Genomic DNA, 17,723 nt, shown 5'->3' with positions numbered 1-17,723 from the left:
TGACAATATTGTTTAGCATTTTAAAAAGTAGTAAATGATAACTTTGCAGCCCCTACCTCACAAGGTTGCTAAATTAAGAGAACATATGTAAAAAAATCTTTTAAATTGTATAATACCATATAATAAGTAATATTAATAAAAATACATTTCTGGCATGCTTAGAAAGTAATAATAGAAAGCATATTTAAGAAGTTGGTTTATCGCCGCTATGATCCAAGTTGAATACATCCACTTAGATTTTCTTTGTTCACTTTCATGACTCTTTTCTTTTTCCTCCCACCTGAAATCACAAAGAAATTCTTGTTTATGTTTCCAAGATTCACTGGAGATCACATTCCTTGCTTGGCAGCATTTGATGAATCATCCAGTTCAATTCTCCCATCATATTGTTGCCTTTTTATTTGTAATGTGGAGAGTCAACTGGGGAGGTGGATAGAGCTGGCCTCCAAAGCAGGACAGACTGGATTCTTTCCCCACCTCTGACCCAGGCTGACTGTGTAGCCCCAGGCAAGCCACCTCACCAAGCAGTGTTCCCCCTGGCTATCTGGTTATAGGTCTGTAGTGGCAAAGGTAATTTTCTTATCTAGAGTTCTTAGTAGCGAAAAAATCAAAAGTCCAATCCATAAAAAAAAATTGGAATGTTGATCATTTGGCATAGTAGAAGCAAATCTTTTCCTTTCCTGGAAAAATTTGACTTTATTCCAGAGGAAGAAAGTAGAAGACCTATCTGTATAAAATGATACTGTCAGGGGCAGCTAGGTGGCACAGTGGATAAAGCGCCAGTCCTGGATTCAGGAGTACCTGAGTTCAAATCTGGCCTCAGACACTTAACACTTACTAGATGTGTGACCCTTGGGCAAGTCACTTAACCCTCTTTGCCCTGCAAAAAAAAAAAAAAAAAAACATTTTTAAATTTAAAAAAATGATATTGTGAAAAATTAGTGCTGACCTCTGCAATAATATTTTTATTTTTGAATACCTTTCAATGTGCATTACTCAAGTCAGTTCTTAGTAGGATAGACTTTTTAATTAAGTAAAAACATTTTTCATATTTCAATAGAAGGAAAAATATGAGAGGATGGACTACTTCAGAAAGCTTAGGTTGTTATTCCTTGTACTGGAGATAAATTCAGAATCAGAAAATGTGGTTGATAATCTTCTGTCTTAAACTTCGTCTGTTTTCTTAGTAACATGGGCAGCTAGGTGGTGCAGTAGATAGAGTGCGAGGCCTGGAGTCAGGAAGCCTAGCTTTGTGACCCTGGGCAAGTCACTTTACCCTGTTTGCCTCAGTTCCTCTGTAAAATGATAGAGAGGAGGAAAAGGTAAACTACTGTAGTATCTTTGCCAAGAGTATCCGAAATGGAATAATGAAGAGTAGTATATGACGGAAAATAACCATAACAACAAAAAACATGGCATTGATAGAACACTATAGAATATAATATATAGTAATATAAATACTACAGAAGGAATGTGTTATTCAGATGTTTTGGTGTAATTGAAAGGAAAGCCCATTGTAATTACAGTGGTCTGGTACCAGAATATTTGGAAATACAGGTGAAGTCAGGAGGCAGAGGTGAGAGAGGAGCACATTTAAAGCATAGGAGATAGTGACGACAAAGGCAGATTTGGGAACATAGTGGGCAGTAAGCAGGCTGGCTTCACTCTATCAGAGTGGAGCAGGAGAAAAATGCAGAAAGACTGGAAGGTAGGAAAGAATGAAGTTGCAAAGAATTCTAAATTCCAGAAGATTTCTCACGTTGGATTCTAGAAATAAGAAGTAGCCACTGATATTTGTTGAGCAGCAAAGATGCCACTATAACCTTGAACAAAAAATACACTAACATTATTTAATAATAGGCTTTTGTTTCAAAGTATGTGAAAAACAATAGAAAAATTGGTTTTAGGTGATTATAGACACCCTTAAACAGAGAATCTAGCCATTATGTTAAATCATCTACATGAGAACAAAACATCTAGTCCAAGTCAGTTGCATTTCCTTAGGATGCTTTACCTATATTTCCCCATGACCCAGGTTGGCTGAATTTTTAAAATATCATTTGACTAAATGTTTCAGTATTCATGTAGAAATTCCTTAGGGTCATAGATCTGGAGCTAGAAAGAAACCTTAGGGGTCATTTAGTCTAACACCTTCATTTTAATAAGATTTAAATACAGTTTTTACTTCCTTTGATGATGATTGGGCTATGAATCTCATTTTAACATTTTCTTTATAATTTTCTAGCATTGGGTTTCTGTTGAATTTTTTAAATGAATGCACACAGCCTAAAGTAAAAAACAAAATGGCTTTCAGATTTTGTGTTCATAATTAAAAACAGATTGTAATATGTAGGGGGTAGGAATTCATCTGCAGTGTGAAGCTATTAAATGGAGTCTAGACAATAGTCCATAATAGCTACATTTACTGTCACTATTTAAAACTGAACAGGTGTCTTATATAATTTAGATGACAACTATATTAATATAGCATTTAAAATACCATGCTGCTTTTAACACAGCAGGTAGACTTTTAAACATTGTTATAATCATATTTAATTTTTAAAAACCTATTAGCCATGAGATGCAGGTCCCTGTATAAATACTTATCTTTACAACCAATTTCATTTTTCAAAATGAGTTCATGTTAAGATTCAAAACACTTTAGAGTGAAATTAAGGATGATAGGCCTACATCTTGCCACATTGTGATTTGCCGTTTCAAGTTCTAGAGCACTTTGAAAAATCTAACCAAAACTCTTTTCAGTGTCAAGTGTTGCCTTTTTTTTTTTAAAGGAAAGTATGTTTACCTGCTTCCTAGTAAGAGCAGATATGTTATAGTCTGGTTGTTAATTGAGAACATGTTTATAAAATATGAACTTATTGTAGAATTCTAAAGGGCATATTTTGATCAGGGGGTCAACTAAGTAAAGTGTCATGGTCAAATTAGAGTCAGAATATTTTGAATTGATTTTGTTCTGGTTTAATAGAATTAGAAAATATAAAGATTCAGTTCTGCATTTAATGTGCCACCATTTAAGTTTTTATATAAAAATAAAATTTTGTTTAGTTAAAAAAAGTAACTTTGGGGTTCAAATTCAACAAATTACTATAGTTTGTTTCAGTTTTGAGTTCAAGCTTCACTCCAAGTTACTGATTTTATTATCTGTTTTCACTTAAAACAAAGTTTTACATGGAGTCTATCTCAGCTAGCTTTGCTTCCCAGGACCAACTGTCTTAGTATATTGATGACCTCAAATGTGAATGTAAATAAATCAAAACAGTTCTTTTCTGACAACTGGAAAAACATAGCAAACATGTTAACACTACCATCCATAAAGAAGTCTGTAGTATAATTTATATTAAGCACAACATTAAGTTAATATACATGAGATGATCCAATATTGCTTTATTTCTAAGTTTTGATTTAGAGTTAATATCCTATAAACTTCTTGTTTTTGATATTTATACCTTGTATAATTTATTACTTTTTTGTTCTCTAGAAAGAAATCATTAATGCTACTGGTAATCAGATTTGTATAAATGATGATGCCATATCTACACACACACACACACACACACACACACACACACACACACACACACACACACACTGTGAGCCTCCTCCATGTTTGTTCCAATCAGATGTTTAGTGCCCTTTCCCAGGCTTTCCATTCTCTGTAGCAGAAAGTCTTCATTTTTAGTTAGGAAAAACATAAGTGCATTATCACTGTGCCGTCTCCTACAACATGATGAAAATAGTGTGACTCTTGAAGAGCACAGACCCATAGATTTAGAGCCTAGAACAACTCAGAGGCCATTTAGTCCAGCTTCATTTATGATGAGGGAACTGGGGCCTAAAGAGGTCACACAGGCAGTTAAGTACTAGAGGCAGAATTTGAATCCAGTACCCTTTCAATTGGGACCCGCCCCCCCCCGCCCCGCCCCCCCCCCCCCCCCCCCCCCCCGTAGCATCCCTCAAAAATTCTGTTAAAATCTCAGGATTGGCACTTACTTTGAGGGTCAGTCAGGATCTTTACAAAACACCATTTGTGGCTGATACATTTTCAGTGCATACAATGACTTTGGCTATGAACTTTATTGCAACCATTTCTTATCACTTCTTAGTACTAATCAGTAATCACCCTGCACCCTAATACTTTTTATCATCTGTAATCAGAAGAAGTAGTAGTAGTAGTAGTAGTAGTAGTAGTAGTAGTAGTAGTAGTAGTAGTAGTAGTAGTAGTAGTAGAAGTAGTAGTAGTAGTAGTAGAAGTAGTAGTAGTAGTAGTAGTAGTAGTAGTAGTAGTAGTAGAAGTAGTAGTAGTAGTAGAAGAAGTAGTAGTAGTAGAAGTAGTAGTAGTAGTAGTAGTAGAAGTAGTAGTAGTAGTGGTAGAAGTAGTAGTAGTAGAAGTAGTAGCAGTAGTAGTAGAAGTAGTAGTAGTAGAAGTAGTAGTAGTAGAAGTAGTAGTAGTAGTAGTAGTAGAAGTAGTAGTAGTAGAAGTATTAGTAGTACTAGTAGTAGTACTAGTAGTAGTACTAGTAGAAGAAGTAGTAGCAGAATTCTATGAAGATTTTGACCAGATTATCCAAAGTAAGTCAACTTTTATACCTGGATGCATAAATGATGCAAAGGAGAATAGCAAAAAATAGAGTTTAGGCTTAAGAAATGTCAAGCCAGAGACGTGTAGATTACTCTTCATGCCAGTATAGCATGATCTTCTCTTCAAGAAGTAGATATTGAATATGGCAGGTTATGAACATCACAAGAAATGAAACTGACACTTAACAGACAGGAAAATACTTCTCTGGGAGGCATTTCCCATCTGCTACTTGTATGGAAGTCACTAACTGGGGGGTTATGTTTAGTCTAACCAGGTAGAGCAGAAGTCACAGTGAACTAGAAGAAAGGATAAAGGGTATAATGCATAACTTGCAGTTAAAATAGTTTAACACAACCTGTTTAAATTACCTATTGACTGAAAAATGGTTAAAATAAGGACACTATCTATGACCATTTCATAGAGAAATCTCACCAATAGAATTACCACCAAGGCCAAAAGAGCTCTGAAACTGCTTCTGGCGGCAAAGATGTTCCCTCTTTGCCAAATGAAGACACCCCCCCCTCCACCCCCACCCCCCCCAGCAGCCAAAGGCAGCCCTAGTTTAGAGCACAGGTCTGTCTGTGTGCAGAACACTGCGATGGGAGACTAAACATTGTAATCTCAAGATTGGAATGAGACTCATTCTGATCGTCCTCAAGAACATTTATAGATGAGATAGCTACTAGATAATGGAATAACCACACTCATAATCATAATATCTCGTTATTTTGTGTCTTATATAAGGTCATGGAAATGGCACTTAAGAGTAAGGGATTTGCAGCTAGACGTAGACAGACAGGAAATTAGTGCTGGAATTGATGTGAGTGAAGGATGAATGAATGAATGAAGCATTTATTAAGGACTTACTTTGTGCAGTGCACTGTGCTAAGTGCTGGGGATATAAATGGAAAATTAAGGCAGTCTCAGCTCACACTCAAATAACAGGTCATTGGTTTTTCATTTACTTGGGCATTAATTACCAAAATAGCTCAAAGAAGGGAGACATAAAAAGGATGGGAAAAAAAAAATCAAAGACTCTATTATAAGAAAAGGAAAATAAGAAGACATTAATAGCAGCCTGCTTGATCTAACACCATACAGCACTTAGTGTTCTATCACATTCATATGCCATGACCTGTTCAGCCACTTCCCAGTCGATGGGTCCACTTCAGGTTCCAATTCTTTGCCGCCCCCCCCCACACACACACACACACAAATGCTGCTGTGAATATTTGTACCTATGGGTCCTTGCAATAATCCTGTTAGGTAGTCACTTAGAATATTATCCCAGTTTACAGGTGAGGAAACTGAGGTTTAGAAAAACTAAATGACTTGGCCTTAGTCACAGGTAATAAGTATTAGAGTCAAATTTAAACATACATACAAATACATACACAACATGCACACATATACACATAGACATATATACACACATATACATACACATATATTTTGCTTGACTATTCATATTGTTAAAAGGGAAACAAAAAGCTGTCATATTCCAGTTGTCGAGTTCGTAACTTCAGGCTTCTCTTCCTCCAAGCAGCCCTCCCAGATTTAATCAGTTGCAGTCACATCAAATCTTGTACATCTCTTTCATCCAATTCATAATCTATTCTCATACAACCACTTCCCTTGTTCAGAACCTTATCACTTCTTTCCCAAATGATCATAATAGCCCCATTATTGGTCCCCTTCAAATTTATTCTCCTCTCCAATACATCTACCTGTTGCCAAATGAATATTCTTAAATTATGGGTATGACTATCTCACTTCTCTTCTGATCTGTTAATTTTATAATTTTAAATGCTTCATTATTTCACTAGGATAAATTATAAATTCCTTAGCCTAGAATTTAAAGTCCACCACAATCTGACTGCCACATACCTTTCCAGGCTTGGTTTTTTTGTTTTTTTGTGTTTTCAGGGCAATGAGGGTTAAGTGACTTGCCCAGGGTCACATAGCTAGTAAGTGTCAAATTGTCTGTGGCCAGATTTGAACTCAGATCCTCCTGAATCCAGGGCCCTTGCTTTATCCACTGTGCCACCTAGCTGCCCTCAGGCTTATTTTATATACTCTGTGACATACTACCTCCTATTCCCATTCCTAGGATGTTTCTATATCTCCACCTCTTAAAAAAATTCCTAGATTCCTTCAAGGCGCATCTCAGCTGCTTCTTCCAACAAGATGCTTTTTCCAATCTCCCTAGTAGTTAACAATGCTTACTCCCTACTCAAAGGATTATCTTTATATTTACTTATCTGGGTATATGTCCTATTTCCCCAGTAAATTATAGACTTTTTCAGGGCAGGAACTCTTTTGGATAGACCATCTATGAAGGATTTATAGGGAGATAAAAAGAAGAATCACACAAAATAATTAGGTGTGAATTAGTAGTGAACTACATTGATATGAGTGCTCACATAGTAACTTCTATTGCATGAGGGAAAGATGTAATGTTCTGCCTGCATATCTCACCAGTATTCAAAAGAAAAAAATAATTAATTTTTAAAAATTTTATTCCCCAATTACATGTAAAAACAATTTTAAAAATTATTTTTCTTTAAGTTTTGAGTTCTAATTTATACTTCTCTTTCCCTTCTCTCCCCCCTCCCTGAGATGGTAATCAATCTGACATAGGTGATACATGTGCAATCATGTAAACTATATTTCTATATTAGTCATTTTGTGGAAGAAAACTAAAACGTAAAAGAAGGAAAGAAAAAAAATAGTATGCATCACTCTGTATCCAGATGCCATCAGTTCTTTCTTTGGAGGCAGATAGCATTTTTCATTATGAGTTCTTTGGGATTGTCCTGGAACATTGTATTTGTAAGGGCTAAAATCCTAGCTACTCTGTCTAAAATATCTAATGAGTGGTTGCCAATAAATTATAAGCTTTAGCAAGAGTGTTTGAGTGTTTATTAAAGAGCATTAGGATCAGAGAGAAAGGTAAAAATCTAACTATTTCTAGGAGACCCCATCATCTAACCTGCCATGGCGAGGTCAGGAACCAAAAGAGGAAGAACCCCTCCGCCAGCCTCTGCTTCCTATTTCGTGTCCTCCTCCCAGAAATGGGAGGTTCCTCAAGTTGATTGGCTGGTAGTTTTGATAGATAGTACCCACAAGGGAACTCACTTCCTGACTCCAAGGACCTTGACCACACGGCTTGCCCTCAGGCGCCTTCTCCTCATGGTGGAGCTTTCCTACAGTAGCTTTCCAGCAGGTGGCATCTTTCCAATAGTTAGATATTGCTGAGAACAGCCAAGTTATTCACAGTTGATCTTTGTACAGTATTGCCGTTACTGTGTACAGTGTTCTCTTGGTTTTGCTTACTTCGTTCTACATCAGTTCATCTAAGTCCTTCCAGGTTATTCTGAAATCATCCTGCTCATCATTTCTCATGGTTCAATAATATTCCATTACAATCATATACTAGAGCTTGTTCAACCATTCCCCAAATGATTGTCATCCCAAACCCTCTCTTTTATAATAGATATAGATATTTCATTTTAGGTGCCAGCCCATCCAGGATGTTTCCTCTGAAACATCTTCTTGCATTGTGGCATCTTTGACTTCATACAAAAATGTAATTAGGAACACAAGTTCATCTTGCCCATCTACAAGCTCTCCCATCTCATCTCAAAACCCCATGACATCTCCTCACCTACTCTTCTCCTTTACCAAGGTCAGCTGCTCTATTATTTTCTCTAGCAGACTGCCCATCCAGTAATCCATTCTGTCTCTAGTATTTAGCCTCTTCATACTTACTGCTTTCTTACTGCCTCCAGTCATATCCAAAGGGCCCTCCTTCCTTAGCTTTCACTATACCCTGCCATGTCCTCAATAGATTGTTCTGTTCTTCAGCCAAGCTCGCTTAGCCTCCTAATTCCCAGGGATTTCATTGCCATCTTTATACTTTACGACTTATATCTACATATTCAACCCTAATCTTTTCCCTGACACTGGTACTGAGTGATGCCTGTTGGACATTTCAAACTGAAAATTCCAGAGGCATCTCCAACTCATCTAAAACAGAGCTTGGCATCTTGGTTGTCAAGCCACCCTCCTTCTAGACTTTGCTGTTTCTGTCAAACGCTCCATCCCTGTTCTGATCTCCCAAGTTCATCACTTAACATCATCCTCTATCCAATTGGTCACCAAATCCTGTTGTTTATTCCTCTGACCTGTGGTATTTTCTCCCTTACTCCTGTTCACACAACCTTCTTTGAGGCTTTAATTGCCTAGATTATTGCAACAGCTTCCCTGCCTCAGTTGTCTTCCCCCTTTCTCTAGAATAAATTATCAACACTTCTGTTTGGCCAGTAAAGTCTTTCACATTTGGCCCCAGCCTGCCCTTCACAGAGCTTGTTTTTTACATAGTTGTTTGCACATCCACCTTGTTAGACTGAGAGTTGCACGTAGGGAGGGACGTTTTGCCATTCATTGTGTCCCCAGCACTTTACACAGTGCCAGACACATAATAAAGGCTAGTTTGGAGGGGCAGCTAGGTGGCACAGTGGATAAAGCACTGGCCCTGGAGTCAGGAGGACCTGAGTTCAAATCTGACCTCAGACACTTGACACTAGCTGTGTGACCCTGGGCAAGTCACTTGGAAGCTTTAGATATAAGGGCCCTGACTTTGACATCTTCCTCTGAGAGTGCATCTTCCTTGTCACTGAAGAAACTTTCTATGGTCCTCACCTTTCTCTGTCTGCTCATCTTCCCTTTCTTTTACTTGACTTTTAGCTCCTTAAAGTGGGGCACTGTTTCCAGGCTGCAGTATCCCAAGCTTCAGAAGTCTCAGGTGGTATGATTTAAGGAGGATCAGGTTCTTCACTTGTCTGGTCTGTTCCCTGGTCCCCTGGTCCATAGATGACCCCAGACCAACTTGCTAATCAACCAGCTTTGTGTGTTGTGGTTGTCAGTTCCAATGAGCCTGTGCCTTCCCCAACCTGGGCTACTGCTACTCAAGCCTACCTCCTGGTTCCCAGCAGGGGTGAAAAACCCAAGTTCTGCCTCAGCACCAGCATAGACCCCTGTAGTCTCCCCCCCGCCAAGGGCTCAGCCCTCTCACCAGACTGTGAGCTTAGTTCCAGACAACACTGGTGCTTCAGCTGATTCAGAGGCTCTGGGAGTCTCCTTCTCTGGTGAGGCCTTCCTGGGACTGGATCTGTGTCAGGGTGACTGTGGGGTTGGGCTCTACTCCTGTCTCAGCACTTCAGCTCCCTCCTTCTGACCCTCCAAGCCATTCTTGGTTAGAAGATGATGTCAGCACATTCTTCTGTGGGTTTTGCTGCTCCAGGCATTGTCTTTTGGCATTATTTCAATGTTTTTTTGAGCGATTGTGTCATGAGTTCGAGAGCTCACTCCCTGGACAAGTCACTTAATCCTCATTGCCCTACCAAAAAAAAGAAAGAAAGAAAGAAAAGAAAAAAAGAAATAAGGGCTAGTTTGCTGACAGACTGCTATTGACTGACTGTAATTAAAGTGTCCCATAACTGAATTGCCATTTCGATGCTCTTTTGCAGCCTCATGTGTGAAAAACGAATTTTTGAAACTGTGAATAGTGTAAGGCATCCCTTTTTGGTGAACCTTTTTGCTTGTTTCCAAACCAAAGAGCATGTTTGCTTTGTAATGGAATATGCTGCCGGTGGGGACCTAATGATGCACATTCATACTGATGTCTTTTCTGAACCAAGAGCTGTGTAAGTATGCTTTTAGACTTTCTATGCTTTTTGTAAGCATTTTCTCCCAAAAACATGAACACTTAACTATGATTTCCTCCTAAAGGATGGGTCTGTGTAGTTAATAATAAAGCTCTCCAACTGTTCTCTTTATACTTTACACCTAAGCCAGTATTTCACTGTCCATGTGCTCTTTTTTCTATTATTTATAGTAATCAGAAAGTTCTAGCATGAATTACACCAAATAACAAATGACATTTTAGACTGACTTTGCTTATTGATTTAAGTACCTCAAACAAATCAGCTTCACGGGGTTTCATTTCCCGCCTGCCCAGTGGAAAACATTCTGGTTTGTAGTCATAAGATCTAAGTTTGAATTCTGAATCTGATAGCATGGTGACCTTGGACCAATTACTTAATCGATGTCCACCACCTACCTCTGATCATTCATTTTTTTCTTCCACCTTCCATCGCCATCAAAGGTCCCTTCTTCCTCTAAATTTTTACCATGATTGGTCACATGTAATGCTATGTCCCAGTGGAAGTGCTAAAGGCAATGAGAAAGCTACCTCCTGAATGACTTTAAAGTACCCGTCCTTTGTTTCAGTTTCACAGGTATTTATTGAGTCCCTAAGGCACTTGGCTAGGTGCTGTGGGGTGTAGAAAAGAAACAAAGCAGGCCCTGTACCCTTAAGGAGGTAATAACTTTGTTAGGAAGACATATGTGGACAAGTGACATTTCAGAAAACATAAACATATGATGAAGCATTAAACTGAGGAAACCTAAACTGTGGAAGCTGCATGTTCTACTTTACAGAGTAGTGGACTTGGAAGTCAGAAAAAAATGGTTCAAATCCTATTTCTGACACAGTAATCATTACAAAGCTTCGTGGTTTTCAAAGTGCTTCACACTGGGAAGTAGGTGATACTATTATCTGTATTTTATAGATGAGGAAGAGGAGAGGTTAAGTGACTTGCCCGGGGTCACACATCTAGTAAGTGTCTGAGAGCAGATTTGAATCCAGGACTGCCTGAATCCTGGTCCCATTGTATGAGAAGTCAGTTAGCCTCTCTCAGTCTCACGCATCTCTATAAATAAATTATAGAAGGGTTTTGTTTCCATCCCAGGAGTTACCACACCAACAAAATCATTGGTCCTTTCCCTGATGTTGCTGTTCAGTCATTTTTCAGCCATGTCTGACTCTTCAAGACCCTATTCGGGGTTTCTTGGCAAAGATACTGCCATTTCCTTCTCCGGTTCATTGTACAGATGAAGAAACTGAGGCAAAAAAAAAAAAAAAGAAAAAGAAACTGAGGCAAAGAGAGTTAAGCAATTTGTCCAGGGTCACACAGCTCTCTGAGTGTCTGAGGTTGGATTTGAACTCTGATCTTCTCGACTCCAAGCCTAGCGTTCTATCCACTGCACCACCTACCTGCCATTATGCATGACCCTGATGTAACTACACTATAAACTCCATGAGGGTAGTATCGCATTGTGTATTTCCCCCAACTTCTACCACAGTGTAGTGCACAATTTGGTTACATAGAACTGGGGGGAAAAAGCCAAGCATTTTAAAAAATATATATTAGAAAAAGTCTTTCTAAACCTTCAAAATGGTAAGTTAACAAAGGGATGATGGCAAGTTAAAATGTCTTCAAATCCTCCAGTTTCATGTGTCTTCTCAAGCTTCCTCTGTTTTCTTGAATTTCTGCCAATTCATTTAAAGCTTTGCCAAGTAACAATATAAAATCTAGTCTGAATATGAAGTATATGTAAATATGTTTGGAACATTCTCCAGTCTATCTACCAATTGTCTGCTCTTCACTGAAAGGTAAAAGATTTAGTGTCTTCAAAGAAGAATGTTATAAATCAAAACTGAGAATCAGTGAAATGTATTAAATCTGCTTTGCTTTAATTCTTTAAACAGATTTTATGCTGCATGTGTAGTTCTTGGATTGCAATATTTACATGAGCACAAAATTGTTTATAGGTAAGTAAATTTTATGCTCCCATGATGGGTTTGGACAAGAAATGAAAGCTAGTTAGACTTTTCATATTCTTGATGTCATTTAGGTATGTTATTTGTAAAAAATGTATATGTTAACCCTTCTAAGTAGCTAATACAGCACTTCAAAATGAGGACAGCAAGTTTTCCTTGGGAATAACTTTTTTTCCTGATCTTTTCCCTTTTCCCTAATTAAAAGAGCTCAGGACAGTTCAACCCAGACTGTCACAAATGTAGATTGTGCTTAATTTTCCCCTTTCAAATAAGGTATTAAAGTAAACTTGCCTAGACCAAGGTAGAGATGGACCAATCAAATTAATGGAGTAGTTCATATACATTAAAAATCTCACTAATTTCAAATAAATCCATAATTAAAACTAAGGGCCAAGCAGAAATTCCTAAGTAGAAAGTCTGGACATAGTTAAAAATCAGTTTATAATTAGCATCAATAAAATGACTGGTAATATCCTTGTAAAACATACTCTCTCAAGTAGGTTAAAGAATCTTGCTGCATCATACTTTAGACTAATTATTAACTTGGCAAATCCTTCCTTCCTGAATGATGCAAAGTTAAACTTTACCCAACTTCAAGTCACATATTCTAAATGAATGAAGGCAGAATCTGATGAAATTTTATGGCATTGAGGGGCCTTCTTTTAACTGCATTTTCTGAAGTGATAAAACACTCCTTCCTTGAATATGCTCCCTTTTTCCTACCATAACAGGAAAAACTGAATTTTCATTTGTCATATTTTCAAGCAAAGCAGTAACTATTGCCAAAAGGAGATGAAAAAAATCAAAATCTTCAAAAGAAGATTTAAACCCCAAATCAGAACTTGGAAAATCTATACTTGGTAAAGAGGATATTTGGCCATTTGTTATTGAAGGAATTTATTTTTTTTAACCAGATTATATATTTATTTCATTACATTAATTTTAATTTCTTTTCCATTTCTTTTTTTTCCCCACATAGAGATTTGAAGTTAGATAACTTGTTGCTAGATACAGAGGGCTTTGTGAAAATTGCTGATTTTGGTCTTTGCAAAGAAGGTAATTTACTTTTATTGAAGTTACTTTTCAAAGCCTCGTCGTTCCTTTGTATTTTGGTAGTTATCAATATTGGTTGTGAAAGGGAAGGTACGTTTCAAGCACTTACTTTTTTTTTTTCTCTATTAATAATCCTCTGGGTTCTCCATATATTTTAGTTATCATAATATTATGAATTTTGCAAAAGTTCAGAGACAAAAGGACTTGAAGGGTAATCAGAGCCATCCCTCTACATTTGAATGCTGGAAGATATGGAAAGAGATTGAATGACTTGTCAGAGGGGTAAAGTCTTATCTGGGATACTAAGTCCCATTTCAGTATTTCTTCAGTTCCATGATGACTCTAACTTCTTACTTTGACATGATTGAACTCCTGAATTTCCAGGACATCATCATGGGAGACTAGCATTCTCTTCATATAATAATTGCTTTTATACAAAAGCACCAATAAACTGCTAACTGACCCTGTCCCTGTTAAGCATTGTCCAAAAAGAATTATGAAAACTCAGTATCTTATTTTGAGATAAATAAAAATCAGCTTCTTCTTACTTCACTAATTCAGTGAATATCTGATCTTATCAGTGTGGGTTCTGCTTCCTATTATTGTAATTTGCAGTCTTCTCTATACCTTCTCGTTCCTTCTGTGTGATTTTTGTTTGTTTTCCACAGATTTTCTCTGGTGTTCAATTAACATATTAGAATCTTTCTTTTAAATATCTGTACATTTTATGGATACAAGTAGAAGCTGTTCATCTGCTCTCTCTTGTTCTTGCCACACACTTCCTTTTCCTATCCTTATAGACTTCTGTGGTCATCTTTGGAAATACACTATAGCTCATTTGTTCCCATTATGCATCTCTCCATGGTATTTTGCTTTATACAAAGTTTGATTCTTCCATTATTGAGTACTCCTAAATTCACAAACATATGACGTTGTCAGGAAAGCATTGCGGGGGTGGGTGGGTGGGGCAGCTTTGTGCTAGGAAGTAGACTGGGATCATTAAAACTGGGAGATTGATAGCTACTTAGAGAAATCATTTATTAAATGATTGCTGTGTGCCATGCACCAGCAGTTAAGTGCTGAGGGTACAAAATATAAGCAAGGACAACAGTCACTGCCCTCAAGAAACTTCTCATTGAGGAAAACATTACATAGACAGGAGTTGAAAAGTGGGGGTTCAGGGATGGAGGAATAATGTGGAAATGGCCAGGAAAGGCTGTGTGGAGGCCTGGTTCTAGGTCAGATAAGGTGAAAGTTCGCTTTACATAGCCTAGCATCAAAGGAGATAATATATGTAAAGTACTTTGTAAGCTTTAAATGTTAGCTGTTTGCTATTATACTGTTTTTCCCAATGTTATCCAGCCATTTACTTCTTCCTCTTCAATCCTGGGCACTATTTATTAGTCACTTGAAGTGTCTGTCCCAGATATTTGTATTAGATGTTCACTCAGGAGAATGGGCTTCCAACTATATATAGTAGTCTGGACAACATGTATTTTTCATCCATTTAGTTTTCCCTATGTGAATTGTTAAAGCTGTCTCTTGAGTAGTCTTGGAGGTCATTGTGGCCCTCTTAACATTCTGAGTCTTGATTCAGTCAGCTCAGTATTTTCCTCAAACAGAAACATGGGAGCAGTCTCGCCAGCACTAAGTAATAATCTCTTGTCCATTTGGACCTTCCTACGCTCCATTGTACTGGCAAATACCTTGCCTTGTTTGATGTTAATAATCAGGTATAACATGTTCATATTAATAATCAGATGTATCTGTTGCTTACATTTATTAAGGCTCTTGTGTGATTTTAACATCAATATAAACGATGCCTTGGTTTTTTTTGTTTGTTGGGTTTTGTTTTGTTTTTGCAGGGCAGTGAGGGTTAAGTGACTTGCCCAGGTTCACACAGCTAGTAAGTATCAAGTGAGTGAGAATGGATTTGAACTCAGGTCCTCCTGAATCCAGGATCAATGCTTTATCCACTGCGCTACCTGCTGCTGCCCCATGATGCCTTTTTTTTTTTTTTAAATACTTAAGGTTTGGTTTTATTCCTTGCAGAAGTTGCTGGGTTTTGTATTTGGAAAACTGGGATCACACATTCCCTTTTAGTCAGGTGTGACTATATATGGCCTGTTAGTAGAGAATCATTTATTTTCCAGGCCTATTTCTTATTTTCACCAATGATATCATTGATGTTTAAATTATTCTCATAAAGGTGAGAAAGTATCTTTCTGTGGAATGGTGGGTAGTGAAGGTTTTTTGTTTGCCTTTTTTTCCAGTACTAACATGGCCTGCAACCTTTTGTATCTTTCTGGATTCTTCACTGCCCCAAGAAAGTGTGTAACCTCAGCCTTGAGTGCTTTCGGGGTTGTCTTATTTCTCAGCATGGACCTCCTCACTTTGGAGGTTGTTCTGGTCCACTCTTCCTGCCTTACTCAGGTAGAATTCTGACAGTCACAGGAGATCATTTGACAGCCAAGTCGACGCTAAAAAGAGGTCCTTACTAAAGACACTGACAAAATCTACCAGTTGGGTCTGATGACACTCACTTGGCTTCAGTCTTCCACTCTCCTCCATTGTAACATTTTCACGTGAATTTGTTTTCTTAGCCATTGTTTCTGCCTTTTCCTGCCATATCCCTCTGCTTGGCAAAGAATCCGAGACTCACAGGTTCAGAGCTAGAAGTTACCTTAAAGGCCATCAAACCCACGCTCTTCATTTTACAGATGAAGAAACTGAGGCCAGACAAGTGTATTGCCAAAGGCCACACACGCGCAGAAGGTGATAGAGCTGGGACTCACACCTAGTTCTTCTGAAGCTGAATCCATTTCTCTTCCACTACATCATGTTCTTTGCCAGCTAAGGCATTTAATGGGTTCTGGCTTCCTTTTTTTTTTTTTAATTAGTGGCTCATTTTATAGGTCAAGTTGAAGCTGTTGCATTTGCTTGATATCTTCTCATCATTCACCTTCTAAATTGACACTGATTTTTATCTTCTAGTTAATGGTCCAAATGCATAGAGCTGAATACAGCAGGACCCCCCCCCCCCCACATCAGTAATCACTTTCTTTGTTTCTGTTCATATATTATCAGTTTCATTTTTTGTACTGCTCAGTGCTTGTCATATCCAACATGAATTGACTGTCTTCTACCTATTTAAGAATGGGACGAGTTAGTTAGCCCCTCAGTGTCCCAGGCAACTGTCTAGGATTAGAAATTGCTGAACATGTGTGAGCTTTATAAGCAATCTGCAGGCCTTTAGCCTCCTCAATTTCTCAAACCTGAGCCACAATTTCCAGTATACTTGTCACTGTCTAACCCTATGCTCACCTTCATAGTAAAGGGGCTGAGTGTGAAAATTGTTAACTCTTTTGGAAGAGCTTATTGAATTCTTCGTGTAGAATGTTTTTATTTTTTTATTTTCTTCAACAGATGCTAGAATGTAAACTGCAGTTTTCTTGATGATCCTATTGCTTATTAACACTGCTGCAAGAGATAATGATCAGAAAATCTATATAATAGTGTCTCTTCTTGCCTTTGTCTGTTTGAGGAAAACAGTTCTGTCCACTCTTTGATTTGCCTCTTAATTGTGAGCATACCTCCTTTTTTGTCTCAGATTCCTTTTTTCTTCTGTTTTTGTTTTTTGTTGCAAGAAGACACATCTTGATTTGATTTAGTTTTCCAAAAAATATGTCAGCTCCTTGGCTATCTTGCCAGCGAGTTCCCATTTAGATAAAAGTGTTTGGGTTTAAGTTAATATTGATAGACTGTCCCAGAGCTATTTGTTAATTAATTCAGTGCTTCCTCTTCTTCTTCCTTTCAAAGTGGAACAGGGCTGTCTCGCACTGAAGTCCAGTTTTTTTTTTCTTTTGCTTCTTACTTTGATTTTTTAATTTCTTTGAGCTGGATCTAGGATTTCATTGGTATATATAAGGAAGGTCCCTCTACAAGTGACGATTGGTAACTTCTCAGCAACTCAGCCTTTGAGAGATGCTCGAGGCCTCGAGAGGCCAAGTGACTTGCCCAGGGTCTCACAGCCAGGATGTGTCAGAGGCAGGCCTAGAACCCAGATCTTCTGTATTCTCCTGTGCCACTCTACCTCTTAATCGTTTTTGTTTCATGAGGAAGACTAGCATTAAATGGCACTTTAAGGTTTGCAAAGCATTTTGCAAATAGCATCTCAGTGGTCAAAGTAGTCGGCACCCCACCCCCCATTGTAAAGGGAAATATCACAGGTGAGCCTTTTTATTTAATGCACTTGGGATTAGAGATCCAGTTTGAATGTAATTAATGGACACAATGCTTACTGGGGATGAACACATTGAATATGTTTTCTTGCCTGTGGTCTTAACAAGGTACATAGCAGATAAGATTTAAAATACTCCAAGT

General features: G+C 37.9%; 1 protein-coding gene across 5 annotated transcripts in view; it reads left to right on the top strand.

Moving 5' to 3' along the window:
- The window catches only part of PKN2 (protein kinase N2), a 163,954-nt gene that overhangs the window by 129,857 nt on the left and 16,374 nt on the right, over positions 1-17,723 (top strand). For 4 of the 5 annotated variants that reach the window (XM_044002300.1, XM_044002299.1, XM_044002298.1 and 1 more), the window contains 3 exons: positions 10,132-10,308; positions 12,216-12,278; positions 13,267-13,343. In XM_044002300.1, the coding sequence (XP_043858235.1) occupies positions 10,132-10,308; positions 12,216-12,278; positions 13,267-13,343 (317 nt within the window). The remainder of the gene's footprint in view (positions 1-10,131; positions 10,309-12,215; positions 12,279-13,266; positions 13,344-17,723) is intronic. The other variant, XR_006356340.1, reaches the window with a different exon arrangement.

The sequence above is a fragment of the Dromiciops gliroides genome, chromosome 4 (genome assembly GCF_019393635.1).
Source record: "Dromiciops gliroides isolate mDroGli1 chromosome 4, mDroGli1.pri, whole genome shotgun sequence".
In the NCBI taxonomy this organism is placed as follows: Eukaryota; Metazoa; Chordata; class Mammalia; order Microbiotheria; family Microbiotheriidae; genus Dromiciops; species Dromiciops gliroides.
The sequence above is the reverse complement of the archived record's forward strand: the minus strand, read 5'-3'. Positions and strand labels throughout refer to the sequence as shown.